The sequence below is a fragment of the Anolis carolinensis genome, chromosome 3, assembly GCF_035594765.1.
Source record: "Anolis carolinensis isolate JA03-04 chromosome 3, rAnoCar3.1.pri, whole genome shotgun sequence".
Taxonomy (NCBI): domain Eukaryota; kingdom Metazoa; phylum Chordata; class Lepidosauria; order Squamata; family Dactyloidae; genus Anolis; species Anolis carolinensis.
Window position 1 is genome coordinate 257,531,467 of NC_085843.1, and position 13,722 is coordinate 257,545,188.

General features: G+C 40.1%; 1 protein-coding gene across 1 annotated transcript in view; it reads right to left on the bottom strand.

Annotated features, from left to right (window-relative positions):
* wwtr1 (WW domain containing transcription regulator 1) overlaps positions 1–13,722 on the bottom strand; it is a 100,478-nt gene that overhangs the window by 34,068 nt on the left and 52,688 nt on the right. The window contains exon 2 of the mRNA XM_062976670.1: positions 73–209. Coding sequence (XP_062832740.1) covers positions 73–209 — 137 coding nt within the window. The remainder of the gene's footprint in view (positions 1–72; positions 210–13,722) is intronic.

A 13,722-nucleotide genomic window follows, 5' to 3' on the forward strand; every position in this document is an offset into this window, starting at 1 on the left:
AAAAATGTCATCATTTGGAATCCTGTTGCTTTTGAAATGCCCCTCTTCCTTTCCAAACATCCTGCTACTCACCAAGGTTGGGTTGTGACATTGCCATGGATCGCTGAGATACTGGAGTAGATGTGGCTGAAGGATGATGGCTCATGTGGTTTAGTGGCTGAGTCATGGTTTTTCGAGGATCTTGCCATGTTGTAATCTTCTCTATATGGCTGAAAAGAACAAAGGTGGGAATTTTAGGGAGGGACATCTAGTTTCAGTGTTGAATAGTCCTATTTTTTCCTCAGTGTTATAACATAATACTACTATTAATCAACTTCATAGTACCATACTGGTATTGTATACCATGGAGACCCCATATAACGCCAGTCTTAAAAGAACTGCAGTGATTGCAAATATATTGCTTGGTTTTGTCAGTTCAAAAGAGACTCTACTCTCTTGACTATATATAATTACTGAAGGATTATGGAAGGAGACCTCTGACCCATGCTCTACCAGTGATGTACTATGTATCATAATCATCGGGAGCCACAGTGGCGCAATGGGTTAAACCCTTGCGCCAGCTGGACTGCTTTTTTTTCGTGTCAGGAGCAACTTGAGTAGCTTCTGGAGTGAGAGAATTGGCCATCTGCAAGGATGTTGCCCAGGGCACGTCCGGATGTTTTGATGTTTTTACCATCCTTGTGAGAGGCTTCTCTCATGTCCCCGCATGGAGCTAGAGCTGATAGAGGGAGCTCATCCACGCTCTCCTCGGGTTGGATTAGAACCTGGCAGCCTTCAGGTCAGCAACCCAACCTTCAAGTCACAAGGCTTTAATCCACTATGCCATGGGGGCTCCTAGCTGGACTGCTGATCTGAAGGTTGGGTTGCTGATCTGAAGGTTGATGGTTTGAATCCACGAGATGGGGTGAGCTCCCATCTGTCAGCTCTAGCTTGCGGGGACATGAGAGAAGCCTCTCAGCAGGATGGTAACACATACGGGAATCTCCTGGGCAACATCTCTGTAGATGGCCAATTCTCTCACACCAGAAGCGACTTGCAGTAGGTTCTCAAGTCGCTTCTGACATGATTTAAAAAATCATCATCATAATCGTGTCTTTTTCCCAGTATGGTATTCAAGGCAGCAGCTTACAACATATTAAAAACACATTCACAAAATACAAAGGATGTTTAATTATCAAAACAGTTAAATACACAGACCAAGGAAAAGACTACATGACAAAACAGCTTATATAAAGTCCAGCACATTGCCTTTGCAGGACTGTCAAAACAGAAAGGCCTTCAATTGTAGAAAAAGAAGGAGTGCACCAAGCAAATCTCTCTGGGAAGGAAGCTCTAATGCCTGGGGGCAGCCACCAAGAAGAACCTCTTGCATGTTCCAACCAGATGTACCTTTGAGGGTTGTGGGACAGAGAGAAGGGCCTCCCCAGAAGATCTCAAAACAAGGAGAAGTTTGTAAAGGAGAACAAGGTCCTTGAAATAACCTGGTCCTGAGCTGTATGGGACTTCATAGGGCAAAACCAGCACTTCATGTAAGGATGTGAGAGGGGAATTCTCAGCTATGGCACCAGAATTGTGGAATGCATTCCCTTTGGAGGTCCAACTAGGATGAATGCTAGCTTTATTTCAGTGCCAAGAAAAGGCATGTCTATTTGCTTCAAAATATTTACACTCCATTGTTTGCTGTGAGGCTTTGTTCATATAAACAATTTTCTAACAGACAAAAATAGCAGTTGGCAAGAATTTTGAGGAAAGCCAGGCTAAAACATCCCATGGACTGATGAATTCTGGAAATGTTAGGCTGATGTAGCAACATTAAGTTCATTACAGGCCTGAAGTATCTTATCCCAGTTTACTTTATTTCTCTTTCTAATCCTTTAAAAAAAAAAAAAAAGCTCTGCCTTCAGATACATCTACTTTGACCACAATACTTTGGCTTATACTTCCATCGCCATCCTCTTCTTATGTTCTTTTTCTAGATAGATTTTGTTTGTTAGGCTGAAAACTGATACACTTACAAAGGGAGGGAACGAGGGAGGTTTTGAAAAAGCCTTCTGAACACTTAAGTAATCAGTGGAAGTACAGTAGTATATAAAAAGAGATGACTGATGTAACTTTAAGGAGCTCATATGAAGCTCAGATTCACCTTTACCCTAGATCTGCAGACTCTACAGTTCAAAGTTACTTTCACTTACGTGTCTCATTTGCTCTTCCTTCTAGCTACTGAGTCACTTCCTCACTTCAAGGGCTCTCTCCGTTTTAATTCTTTTCCTTTGTTATTAGCCAACACAGTTATTTGTCTTTCCTGTATCTCACAGCATCTTTTTTCCTTTCTTTGTTTTGCTCCTTCCTTCCTTCTTTCCCTACTTACTCACCCTAGTAAGAAAAAACACAACATGTAGGGCTTCTAGAAAGTGGAAAGACACACATAATGCTTTCTCTTCATGGACTTTCACCCCTGTCTGGAACCTGGGATCATCCAATAAAATGACTACAGGAGGTTCACATCAGAACAAAAAGAAGTACACTGAACAGGTTAATTGAAAAGAATGTTCTGCTACACACTGCCAGTATGGCTTTAAAAGGAGATTAGAGAAATTCATGGAGAGCACATCTATCCGTGAGTAACATGCTCTCTGGTGATCATGATGAGTATAATACCTGAAATATTTACGTTTTGGATTACAACTCCCAAAATCTCCCACCCAGTTATACCCCACTGGCTGGAAATTGTGGGAGATGAAACTGGAAAAAAAATTCTTAAGCTCTGAATCAGCAGCAGTAGCAACCCACTTATTTCATGTCAAGAGCAACTTGAGAAACTGCAAGTCACTTCTGATGTGAGAGAACTGGCCGTTTACAAGGACGTTGCCCAGGGGACGCCTGGATGTTTGATGTTTTACCATCCTTGTAGGAGGCTTCTCTCTCTCATGCCCCCGCATGGGAAGCTGGAGCTGACAGTGGGAGCTCATCCATGCTGCCCCCGGATTTGAACCAGCAGCCTTCAGATCAAACCAACCTTCAAGTCAGCAGTCCTGCTGACACAAGGGTTTAATGCATTGCACCAATGGGGGCTCTGCCAGAAACCTACTGAAAATCAATTGCTACACCTCCCATGGCCCAGTTGTAGGATTCCCGGAAGCACCAGGTTGCCTACTGGCAGAAATAGGATGATGGTCCAGATAGGCCTGAGATCTGATCAAGAAGAGTTCAATTTATCTAATTATTTTATGTTTGCCTCCACTACCATCCCATTACAAAAGCACTCAGTTCTTAGGATAACTGCCGTATGGACATTCTGCATGGCTTTTAACCATTTCTGACCTTGTCTTGTTTATGCATTGTTGTACAGTAGAGTCTCACTTATCCAACACTCACTTATCCAACGTTCTGGATTATCCAACGCATTTTTGTAGTCAATGTTTTCAATACATCGTGATATTTTGGTGCTAAATTCGTAAATACAGTAATTACTACATAGCATTACTGCGTATTGAACTACTTTTTCTGTCAAATTTGTTCTATAACATGATGTTTTGGTGCTTAATTTGTAAAATCATAACCTAATTTGATGTTTAATAGGCTTTTCCTTAATCCCTCCTTATTATCCAACATATTCGCTTATCCAACATTCTGCTGGCCCGTTTATGTTGGATAAGTGAGACTCTACTGTATTTTGTTATGATGGCCACTGAGTAAATGAATAAAATGCGACATGAATAAATGTATGCATAAATAAAAAGCTTGAGAATAAAGTTGAGTTTCTGCATAGACCACATTCATTGAGGATGGATATTTGTCTCTATGTGAAGATTTATGGATGTGAAGAAAGATCAGGCCTGGTTAGTACCTGGATGAAATGTGTTGAGAGAATAGCAGGAATCTCCAGCAAGACAAACCTGCACAATCTTGTGAAAATCAATTTAGTGAAGCAGTTTGAAAAAACATATATTCATAATTTAGCTTTCTATTTCAAAGATGCCAGCTACAAAAAAGTTCTTACCAAACAGGATTTGATCTCCATCTATAGATGGGGAAACATTTCTTTGGTCTAAAACTAGGATTCTGGGTGCCATATGCTAACAAGGACTACCTCTTCTTATGGATAAAGACCAAAGGAATGGCTGCTCCAAGAAAGGACAAATGTAATTTTTTATTTATTAAAAATACCACCACTTACCAGCACCCATAATCTGCCTTTGTTTCCCCTCCTGCTGCTAGCTATAAATGCCCTCTTGCAAAGTGATACCTACAGTACTCTTTTGGGAAAGACATTTGTCACAACACTCCCTGCTGCAGCATTTGCTTTCTTGCTCACCAAATTAGAATGAAAGGAACTGCAGGGCCTGTTTTTTCCCCTCTTGGTTTTGTCAGGCGGTTCTCCACCCCTTCATGTAATTTTGAGCACAGACACTGGAGATGCCCTGCCCTAAAGGGATTTAAAGGGTGAGCCCTGGCATTTGCTTCCTGTATTTTCTGAGCTATTTGCTCAATAACAAAGCAGCCATCTGAAAACACTAGGAAGCAAAACACTAAAAAAGTTTATAATGTCTTGAAGCCAAGCTAATGCAGAAGTTTGGACTGCATTATATGGTCAGTGTAGACGAGGCATGGCCAAACTTTGGCCCTACAGGTGTTCTGGACTTCAACTCTCACAATCCCTAACAGCCGGTAGGCTGTTAGGGATTGTGGGAGTTGAAGTCCAGAACACCTGTAGTGCCGAAGTTTGCTCATGTCTGTGTAGACCCATATAATGCAGTTCAAACTGCATTATATGAGTCTACATTGACCATATAATGCTGCTCAAACGGCATATAATGTAGTTCAAACTGCATTATTTGGCAGTGTAGATCCAGCCTTAGCTTCTTGGATTAAAAGACAAAACTAACGGTTCTGCTGGTTAGTGAACTCCAAGGGATATATTCCCAAAACTACCATTTTCCCAACTCTGATTACAGCAGAAGTAATATCGGCAATTATTATTTAAAATTAAGCTTTAAACCAGATATGTCCTAAGCAAGCAGGCTGATCAATTTTTCAAGGTTTATCAGCATCATGGTTTCATGGGCTTCTTGACAGTATTTGAATTACATAATTGACAAAATTTGACTTAATTCATCAGCTAGTCAACCCCAAAGTGAACATTGCCTCACTGAGTCTGACCAAAGTAGTTTTTAATGGTTAGTATGTAGTTCTACATGGCACTGAATATCACAGGAATATCAACCAGGTTTGTCTGGCACAACTATCAGGGTTTTAGATGAACTTGAGTCAACTAACCTTCTCCAAAGGAAACCCAACACAGTTCTTGCCCGCAGTGCTGCAGTGAAAAGCCCAATGGTAAACTCAAGTAACTTTTCTTAATCCTCACATGCACCAATGTTACTCCTTAGTCAACATAGTGATTCATAGCTAAATACACAGACTGTCTCCACTGAGATGTCCTGCCAGAGGAATTAAACCTCTGACTGTATGTAGCATTTGATCTGCAGGAGTGCCTCCCACAATGGAGTAATTGTTGGGCCATTCAGACTGTCAATCTATAAACAGTCACGCTTGCCTCTATGCAGCACTCGGTTCCAAAAGGTGCGTGCCAATGCCCTCCACAGCAGTCAGAAACGTATCACTCCAGCTTCTACCAGCAATGTCAGATTTTATATAAGATTAAAATACATGAACAGAGCTAAGAAATGTTCAAAGTGAAACAATGGAACAAACACAACATTTTAAAACACTGATCAAATGGTGTAGAGCACATTGATCTGATATGCTACAACTGTAATTAAGGAGAGAGGAGGGAGGAAACAAGAGAGGAATGTACTGTATAAACATTAGATGTTCAAACTGCCTTAAGCCAGAAGCTGAGAGTGCCCTGGTTTGCCCTTGTGGTGCCATCCCGGCGAAAAGAAAGCATTTCAACTTCATTCAAGATCGTGGAGGCAGAGCCTTTCTGGAGGGACGTCCTCACTCTGGCATCTAGGCTAATGTGCTCAAGTTCAAGGAATTCAAGAGGGGGAAAAACTAGCAACTAGCAAACACTGCTTAGCTTCATAAGGCGTAGAAAGATACTTATTTATTTATTTATTTATTTATGGAAGGGTTTAAAATTAGCTCTTGCATTTAAGTAATGCCTGGGAGAGAGAGAGAAAATGTCTACAGCTTTTTATAGACCAAGAGAATTACAAGCAAGTGTGGAAATAAGAACAATTTTCATGTAAATTCTACGATTTAAGTCAGTTGATTTACTATCCTTCTTTGTTTTCCCCCCAGGCATTTAGAATAGTTTTTGCTAGCCTTTTACGGAGAAAATAAACATTACATATGCCGAAATAAACTGAAACCAAAGCATTAGGATAAAACTGTCTTTAAATTAGAAACAAAGGGATATCTAATTGCCCCTATGTATCGACGGATTCTACAACTGCAGATTCCATCGTCCATGACTTGAAAACATTTTCTTAAAATATTCCAATTTGATTTTGCCATTTTATAAAAAGAAGGTCATTTTACTATACAACTGTTTTTCATGAGACCTGAACATCCATGAATGTTGGTATCCATGAAGGTCCTGAAATTAAACCCCAGTGGAAATCAAGTGCTCCTGTACAAGCATCATTTCACTGGCAGAATGTGGAGCCCCCGGTGGTGCAATGGGTTAAACCCCTGTGCTGGCAGGACTGATGACTTGAAGGTTGGGTTGCTGACCTGAAGGTTGCCAGTTCGAATCCAACCCGGGGAGAATGCAGATGAGCTTTGTCTATCAGCTCCAGCTCCTCGTGTGGGGAAATGAGAGAAGCCTCCCACAAGGATTGTAAAAACATCAAAACATCCGGGCGTCCCCTAGGCAACGTCATTGTAGACGACCAATTCTCTCAGACCAGAAGCGACTTGCAGTTTCTCAAGTCACTCCTGACATGGAAAAAACAAAAAGAAATGGCAGGATGCACTTTGGTACAATGAAGCCTTCCACAAGCAAGAATGGGGAGCTCTTTCTTCCCATGTAGCCCAACATTCCCATGAGTTCTGAAGATTGGGAAATTCTTTGGACTGGCATGGAAAGTGCTGCAGAGAATCCTGCTGAAAACTGCTTCGCTGCCTGCTCTCTTGATGGAAATCTCAGGTGAACCAAAAAGGTGTCTGTCAACGAAATGGCACCAAGGGGATACAACCTGCACAGTTTTTAACCCAGTGCCCAGGTTAAATGGCTTGATAGGTCACATTGATAGTCATGTTTAAGTATTTGAAAGGATGTCATATTAAAGACAGAACCGGGTTGGTTTGAGCTGCTCCAAAGACTAAGACACAGAGCAATGGGTTCAAATTAAAGGGAAAGAGATTCCATCGAAACAGTTGGAAGAACTTCCTGATGATAACAACTGTTCAGTGGTGGAATATGATGCCTCAGAGTCTAGTGAATCTCCTTCTCTGGAAGGTTGCTAACGAAAGCTGGATGGCCATCTGACGGGAGTGCTTTGATTGTTTTTGTCCCACATGTAACAATGGGAACTGGAGTGGATGGCCCTTGTTCTCTCCCAACTCTATTATTCGTCCTTATGATTCAGCCAAAAGAGCTCAGAAAGAGATACTATGAAACTCGCCAAGTCTTCTAGGACCCAAGTCACAACAGCATCTCAATTACATTGATCTCAGGCTGAGATCCAGCTGACAGCCATTACATCTTAACACTACACTGATATAATTCTGGAGGAGAGTTACAAATGAAATGGAAGTATTCAGACCTGTGTGCAAAGGCAACAGCTGTACTTGTATTTTTCTGGGAATGTCACAGATGGTTAAGCAACCTGAAGGAACACTTGCATAGGGACATTTCCAGAATCTTCTCCTACATAAACCAGTCAAATGTCTAAACACTTCTGCAACAAACTGGTTACAAAAGTGTAAAGCCACAATAGTGTTTTAGCTTCCATTTGCTACTTTTCTTTTCAAAAGATTATTTTCAAAAAGCAAATAATTACACAAGTTGAACAGTGTAATTCTATGGAAGGAAACTTCAAGACACAACACAATTCATGGCAAATCTTTACAAAGACTCTAATACAATGGTTCTCAACCTGGGGTCCCCAAATGTTTTTGGCCTTCAACTCCCAGAAATCCTAACAGCTGGTAAACTGGCTGGGATTTCTGGGAGTTGTTGACCAAAAACATCTGGGGACCCCAGGCTGAGAACCACTGCTCTAATATCTACACAGCCCTGTGATGCAGACAAACTAGACAGGGACTACAGCTTCTCCCATGAGTATCAGTGGTGCATCAGCAGGTCACAGATATCTCTCTGATTGTATGTCATCCTACTAGCATAGACATTGCAGCAATGCAAATGGTTACTAGAAAAGTAGCTTCTCAGGTCAGGTGGAAGCCAGTAGATGGATTCTGTGCAAGAAAACACATGCACAAAACATGGAGTCTTTTGTAACCAAAATGTCTAAAGCCATAGGTCAGTGGTAAATTAAGAATCCTGAAAACATCATAATGTAGTATATTAATGCAATGAGTCACAAAATGACACACTCTTTGATAATAGGAAACTGAGATAATGTTTGTTGAAAGGATTACCTCTACAAATGGAGCAAGAAATATTAGCATGCTTAGGGAAGCCCCAGGGAAATATAAAACTATTTCAAACAAACAAAACTGAAAGGGACAAAGTAATCCTACACAGATCCACAAAAATTGAGGACATTTGACAGTCAGTGTGTGTCTATTCTGTCATTTGGAAAAGAATGATACAAAGCTGGGCAAGAGCGGCAGGAATGAAATGGAATATCTGAACGGGAATATTCCTGTCAAGCATCTGAGGAAATAGACTTAATCTACAAAAACTTCCATTTTCTCAGTATATAAGGTTCTATAAGATCTTTTCACATACTGATAGTCCAGACTTTGAATTCTGTCAAGAGATGGGCTTGAACTATGACGTATATTTGTGCAAAGTATAGTATTAGTTCTCTCTGTCTACTGGTGATGTTGGTTAAGAGGCCACCATGTCAACCCCCTTTCTTCCCATGGGAAGAAGCAACCCTAAGAATTTGTGCCCTGTTGTAGCTTGGTTGGAGGAAAAGAAGTGGATGATGGGTCCTCTTCCATTTGTTCAATACTTCAGTCAAGTAGGCACACAGGACATTTGTGAAAGCAGTGATAGGAGGTAGACTTGTCACCATTTTAAAAAAGAAAGGACACAACTCAGAAAAATACTTTTTTGACTGCAACTTCCAAAATTCCTCTGACCAGGACAGCCATGCTAGCTGTGAAACTCTGGAAACTATATTCTAAAGAGGTAACATCTCTAAGCCCTTTCTTGCTCCTGAACTTATACCTACATAAATTATGTGCTAGCGATGGCATGGATTGACTTTTTTTTCTAAAGCTAACACTGAAACCATTGCAAGGCTGATATCAAAATGATCTAGTCAATCAATAATGTTTGCAGCTGATCTATAATTTCTCTTACTGGGCTAAGTTTCCTACTGGAATAGTCTCTTCCTAACTTATGGCTTACAGCATTTTGAACTCATGACACAAATGCTATTTCTCACTTCCACAATGCTCTGGACAAATGAGAGAACACAGAGTGTTGGGTTTTTAGTTTTGTTTTGAGCCCACTGAGCACAAAGTATGTCTCTCCTTCCTTCCTGCAATCGCCAGCTGTAATAATATGCACCAGATTCTATTTCGTGACACCATTTTATTCAGATTTTTAAAATCAGATCAGGGTAGAAAAGGCAAGAATTTTCCAGGTGTCTTGAATTATTTAACAGAATATTGTTAATGTAATCTGCATGTTGAGCTATATATACAGCACATGTAAGTGTAATAGCTATCACACAAGTTTCTTTTTCGGAGCTTTGCATCCTGGGAAGGAAGAAAGAATTGGTTTTGTGGATGAGCTATATCAAAGAAAGCCTGCTTTAGACCAAGTGGGAAGTTGATGACTCATCAGCTTCAGCAACCCACATGTTCTCAGTCATTCACGGCTCTTCACAGACTGACAGCTTACATTGTCCGGCAGAATACCCGGCCAACCACTTCCACCTCTACAGAGCCATTATTAAACATGGGGACATCCGCTTGCAGAAAGCCATCACCCAGCATTTTGTTGCCTTCTAAAAACATATCCCTCCCCCCTCCACAACCACTGTCACTTCCTTCAGAAACGTCGTCATCACAAAGCTTTCTTTCCTTCCTTTTCCTGTTCTGAGCTAATTTAAGGCTTCTTGTTCTTACTGTATTTAATGGCATTTGCTTTGCATTGTATTTCTTCTTGATGATGGTGAGTATTGTATAGGCACCTGGCCTGGAATGATGGCAGCGGAACTCAATCGCAACTAGAGGGCACCAGGGTGGGAAAGGCTTGAGGCTACTGATGGTTATCTGCACAGAATGAGATGCAACACAACTTTAATACAAAGGCCATAAATATGGGATCTAGAGACTTCTCACTCTATCAGCTCCTCCAACAGATACGCAAATATACACATTGCCTAAAGGTTCACAACAGAATTGCAAGAAAGTCATAAGAAGATACAGGAACAGGAAGAGGAAAGATGTTGTGGAATCACTTTGCTTTTGTATTTAATTCCTTATTTATTTAATTCCCTACAGTGCCACAGAAGGAAAATCATCGCATGCTTAAATTCCTTACTTCACAGCACTACTGAAGGTTTTTACTCTCAGAATTAATCATCACATGCTTTTTACTCTCAAAATGCCAGAAAAACAACAATAGGTTAAATAACAATACTAGATGCTAGTCACATCCCAGATTTTTCTCTTTTCCATATTGTAAGATGCTTCACTCCAGTACTGTGAGAAAGGTAGGATATAACTCAAGCAATAAATAGATACATCATGCTGCCCCCTTTGATGGAAGGCAGGGGGCTCTCTTTCCTCCTTAAGACTTCACACACCGTTGTGATAAAAAGATAAGATAAGGAGGGAACTGGTATTACCTTGCTTGCTGCTGCAGCAGCTAGTTTTCCAAAACAGGCCCTAGCCTGCTCTGGTTATCATGCCCTCCAGCCCTTGCAACCACTCCCTTAACTAAAAGATATCCAAACTCACTCACCTCTAGAGCGAATCTCTGCCTGTTCACATGCAAACAGAGGTGTCAGCTTCCCTGGGACAGAAAATGCAGAAACGTCCCCCTTTATTCTCTCAAACATAGAGAGACATTTTGCAAAGGATTCTAGAAATGTTTCATTCCTGTGTACACTTGCATTTCATTCTTTCAACACTTAAATATATCATTTCCTTTTGCATCCTATAGACAGAATGGAGAGTGAAGGCAAATGTACATTATCATCAGGGCCAGCTCCTAGTTTGAGGAAACTCTTCACAAACCTCTGGAACATGGCCGTAAAGCCCGGAAAACTCTCACCAACCCATCTTCACAAAGTGTCCTTTCTATGGTACTTTGCCATGACAGTTGGGAGACACTGGCAGCCATTTACATTAGGCATATTCTGGAACAACATTATAACAAAGCCCATTATGGAAAATCAGAATTGTACTTTGTAGATCCAGACACCAGAGCATGCATCAGGAGGCCATGCCTAGGAGATAAGGCTCTGACAGAAGCACAAAAATGATCACTGTTGACACTCAGCCTGATTATCTTTAGAAATCCTTAGTTCTGTTTTGAAAAACCATCATTCCCAAGATTCACTCAAAGCTATTGCTAGGAACTGAAGGAAAACTCCTGATAGTTAAATCCCTGTGTAGTAAACTAGGAGTCTCAACTAAAACCAAGAGTGATAAAACAGCCTAATGATGAAAGAGTGCAATAAGAAATGTCATCTGTTTGTTTATTAAGCGAATGTAATTGTCTTGTGCTATGAGTAATTTGTATTTGCTAATTTTGAAGTGTTTCAGGGGATCAACCTGGGAGAAATTTTGTGTTTTTTAGGGGAAAATGCTACGTATTACTGTAGTGTATGTAACATATTAAAAATATGACAGCAACACATAACAAATGGCTAACATGTAACTGGTGTGTCTAAAGAAATGCCTACTATGTTACTTTTAAAATAATGAGAGCAAAGGCTCTCTATGTGTATCAACCATTCTTTAAGTACGTGACAAAGGAAAGAACGAGAGATGTAGTTTCTACTAATTCTACCTTTCCTTTGTTGATAAGGAAATTCAACAAGGGGAGTGTGTGTCCAGCTGAACACATTCTGATCCATGAGAATGGGAACCCCAATAAACCAGATTTCTTTGTTGATGATCAATATACTAATTATCCCTTTGCAGATCTTCCACAACAACAAGGAGAGAAAATAATTAAAGGAGGGCTCACGTGAAGAATTCTATAGCATGGATCCACAATTCCACTGCAGTTTCACTATTGCTGACAGTGGACTGAATACACATCGGGTTGAGAATCTTCAGTATTGTACATCTCTTCAATCACGCAATTGTATCAGTTTGACAATTTGTAATCTCACAATTTTACTTCCACATACCCTTGTAAACCCATCTTTTGTAATTTCCGTAACTTTATTTTTATTTTAGAGCAATTTCAATGCTTAAAGAGAAAAAAAAGGCAAATATAACTATCTATATATATAAAAGAGTGATGGCATCACGGCAATTCACAAAAGAACAAAAGTACAGGCCCCCCATCCTCAAAATTTGACAACACAACCCATCATCCACGCCTCAAGGTTGATACAACAAAAAGAAAAGAAAAATAAAGTCCTAATTAGAGGGAGAGCAATAATTTTTTTTATCCAATTGCTGCCAGTTTAGAGGGCTAATCTCTGCCCACTTGGTTGCCTAGCAACCAGCCAAGGGACAGCCAGGTTTCAGTTAGGGGACAGGCAGATTTAGGCCTCACTTAGGCTTCTTCCACAGATTATCTAATTTGCACTGGATTATATGGCAGTGTAGACTCAAGGGCCTTCCACACAGCTATATAACCCAGTTATAATCTTATATTATCTGCTTTGCACTGGATTATCTTGACTCCACACTGCCATATAATCCACTTCAGTGTGCATTTTATACAGCTGTGTTGAAGGGGCCTCATATAATCCAGTTCTAAGCAGATAATATAAGATTATCAATATACAGTAGACTCTCACTTATCCAACATAAACAGGCCGGCAGGATAAGTGAATATGTTGGATAATAAGAAGGGATTCAGGAAAAGCCAATTAAACATCAAATTAGGTAATCGTTATACAAATTAAGCACCAAAACATCATATTATACAACAAATTTGACAGAAAAAGTAGTTCCATGCGCAGTAATGCTATGTAGTATTTACAGTAGAGTCTCACTTATCCAACACTCGCTTATCCAACGCATTTTTGTAGTCAATGCTTTCAATATATCGTGATATTTTGGTGCTAAATTCATAAATACAGTAATTACTATATAGCATTACTGTGTACTGAACTACTTTTTCTGACAAATTTGTTGTCTAACATGATGTTTTGGTGCTTCATTTGTAAAATCATAACTTAATTTGATGTTTAATAGGGTTATCCTTAATTCCTCATTATCCAACATATTCGCTTATCCAACGTTCTGCCGGCCCGTTTATGTTGGATAAGTGAGACTCTACTGTACTGTATTTACAAATTTACCACTAAAATATCACAATGAATTTAAAACACTGACTACAAAAACATTGATTATGAAAAGGCAGACTGCGTTGGATAATCCAGAACATTGTATAAGCGAATGTTGGATAAGTGAGAT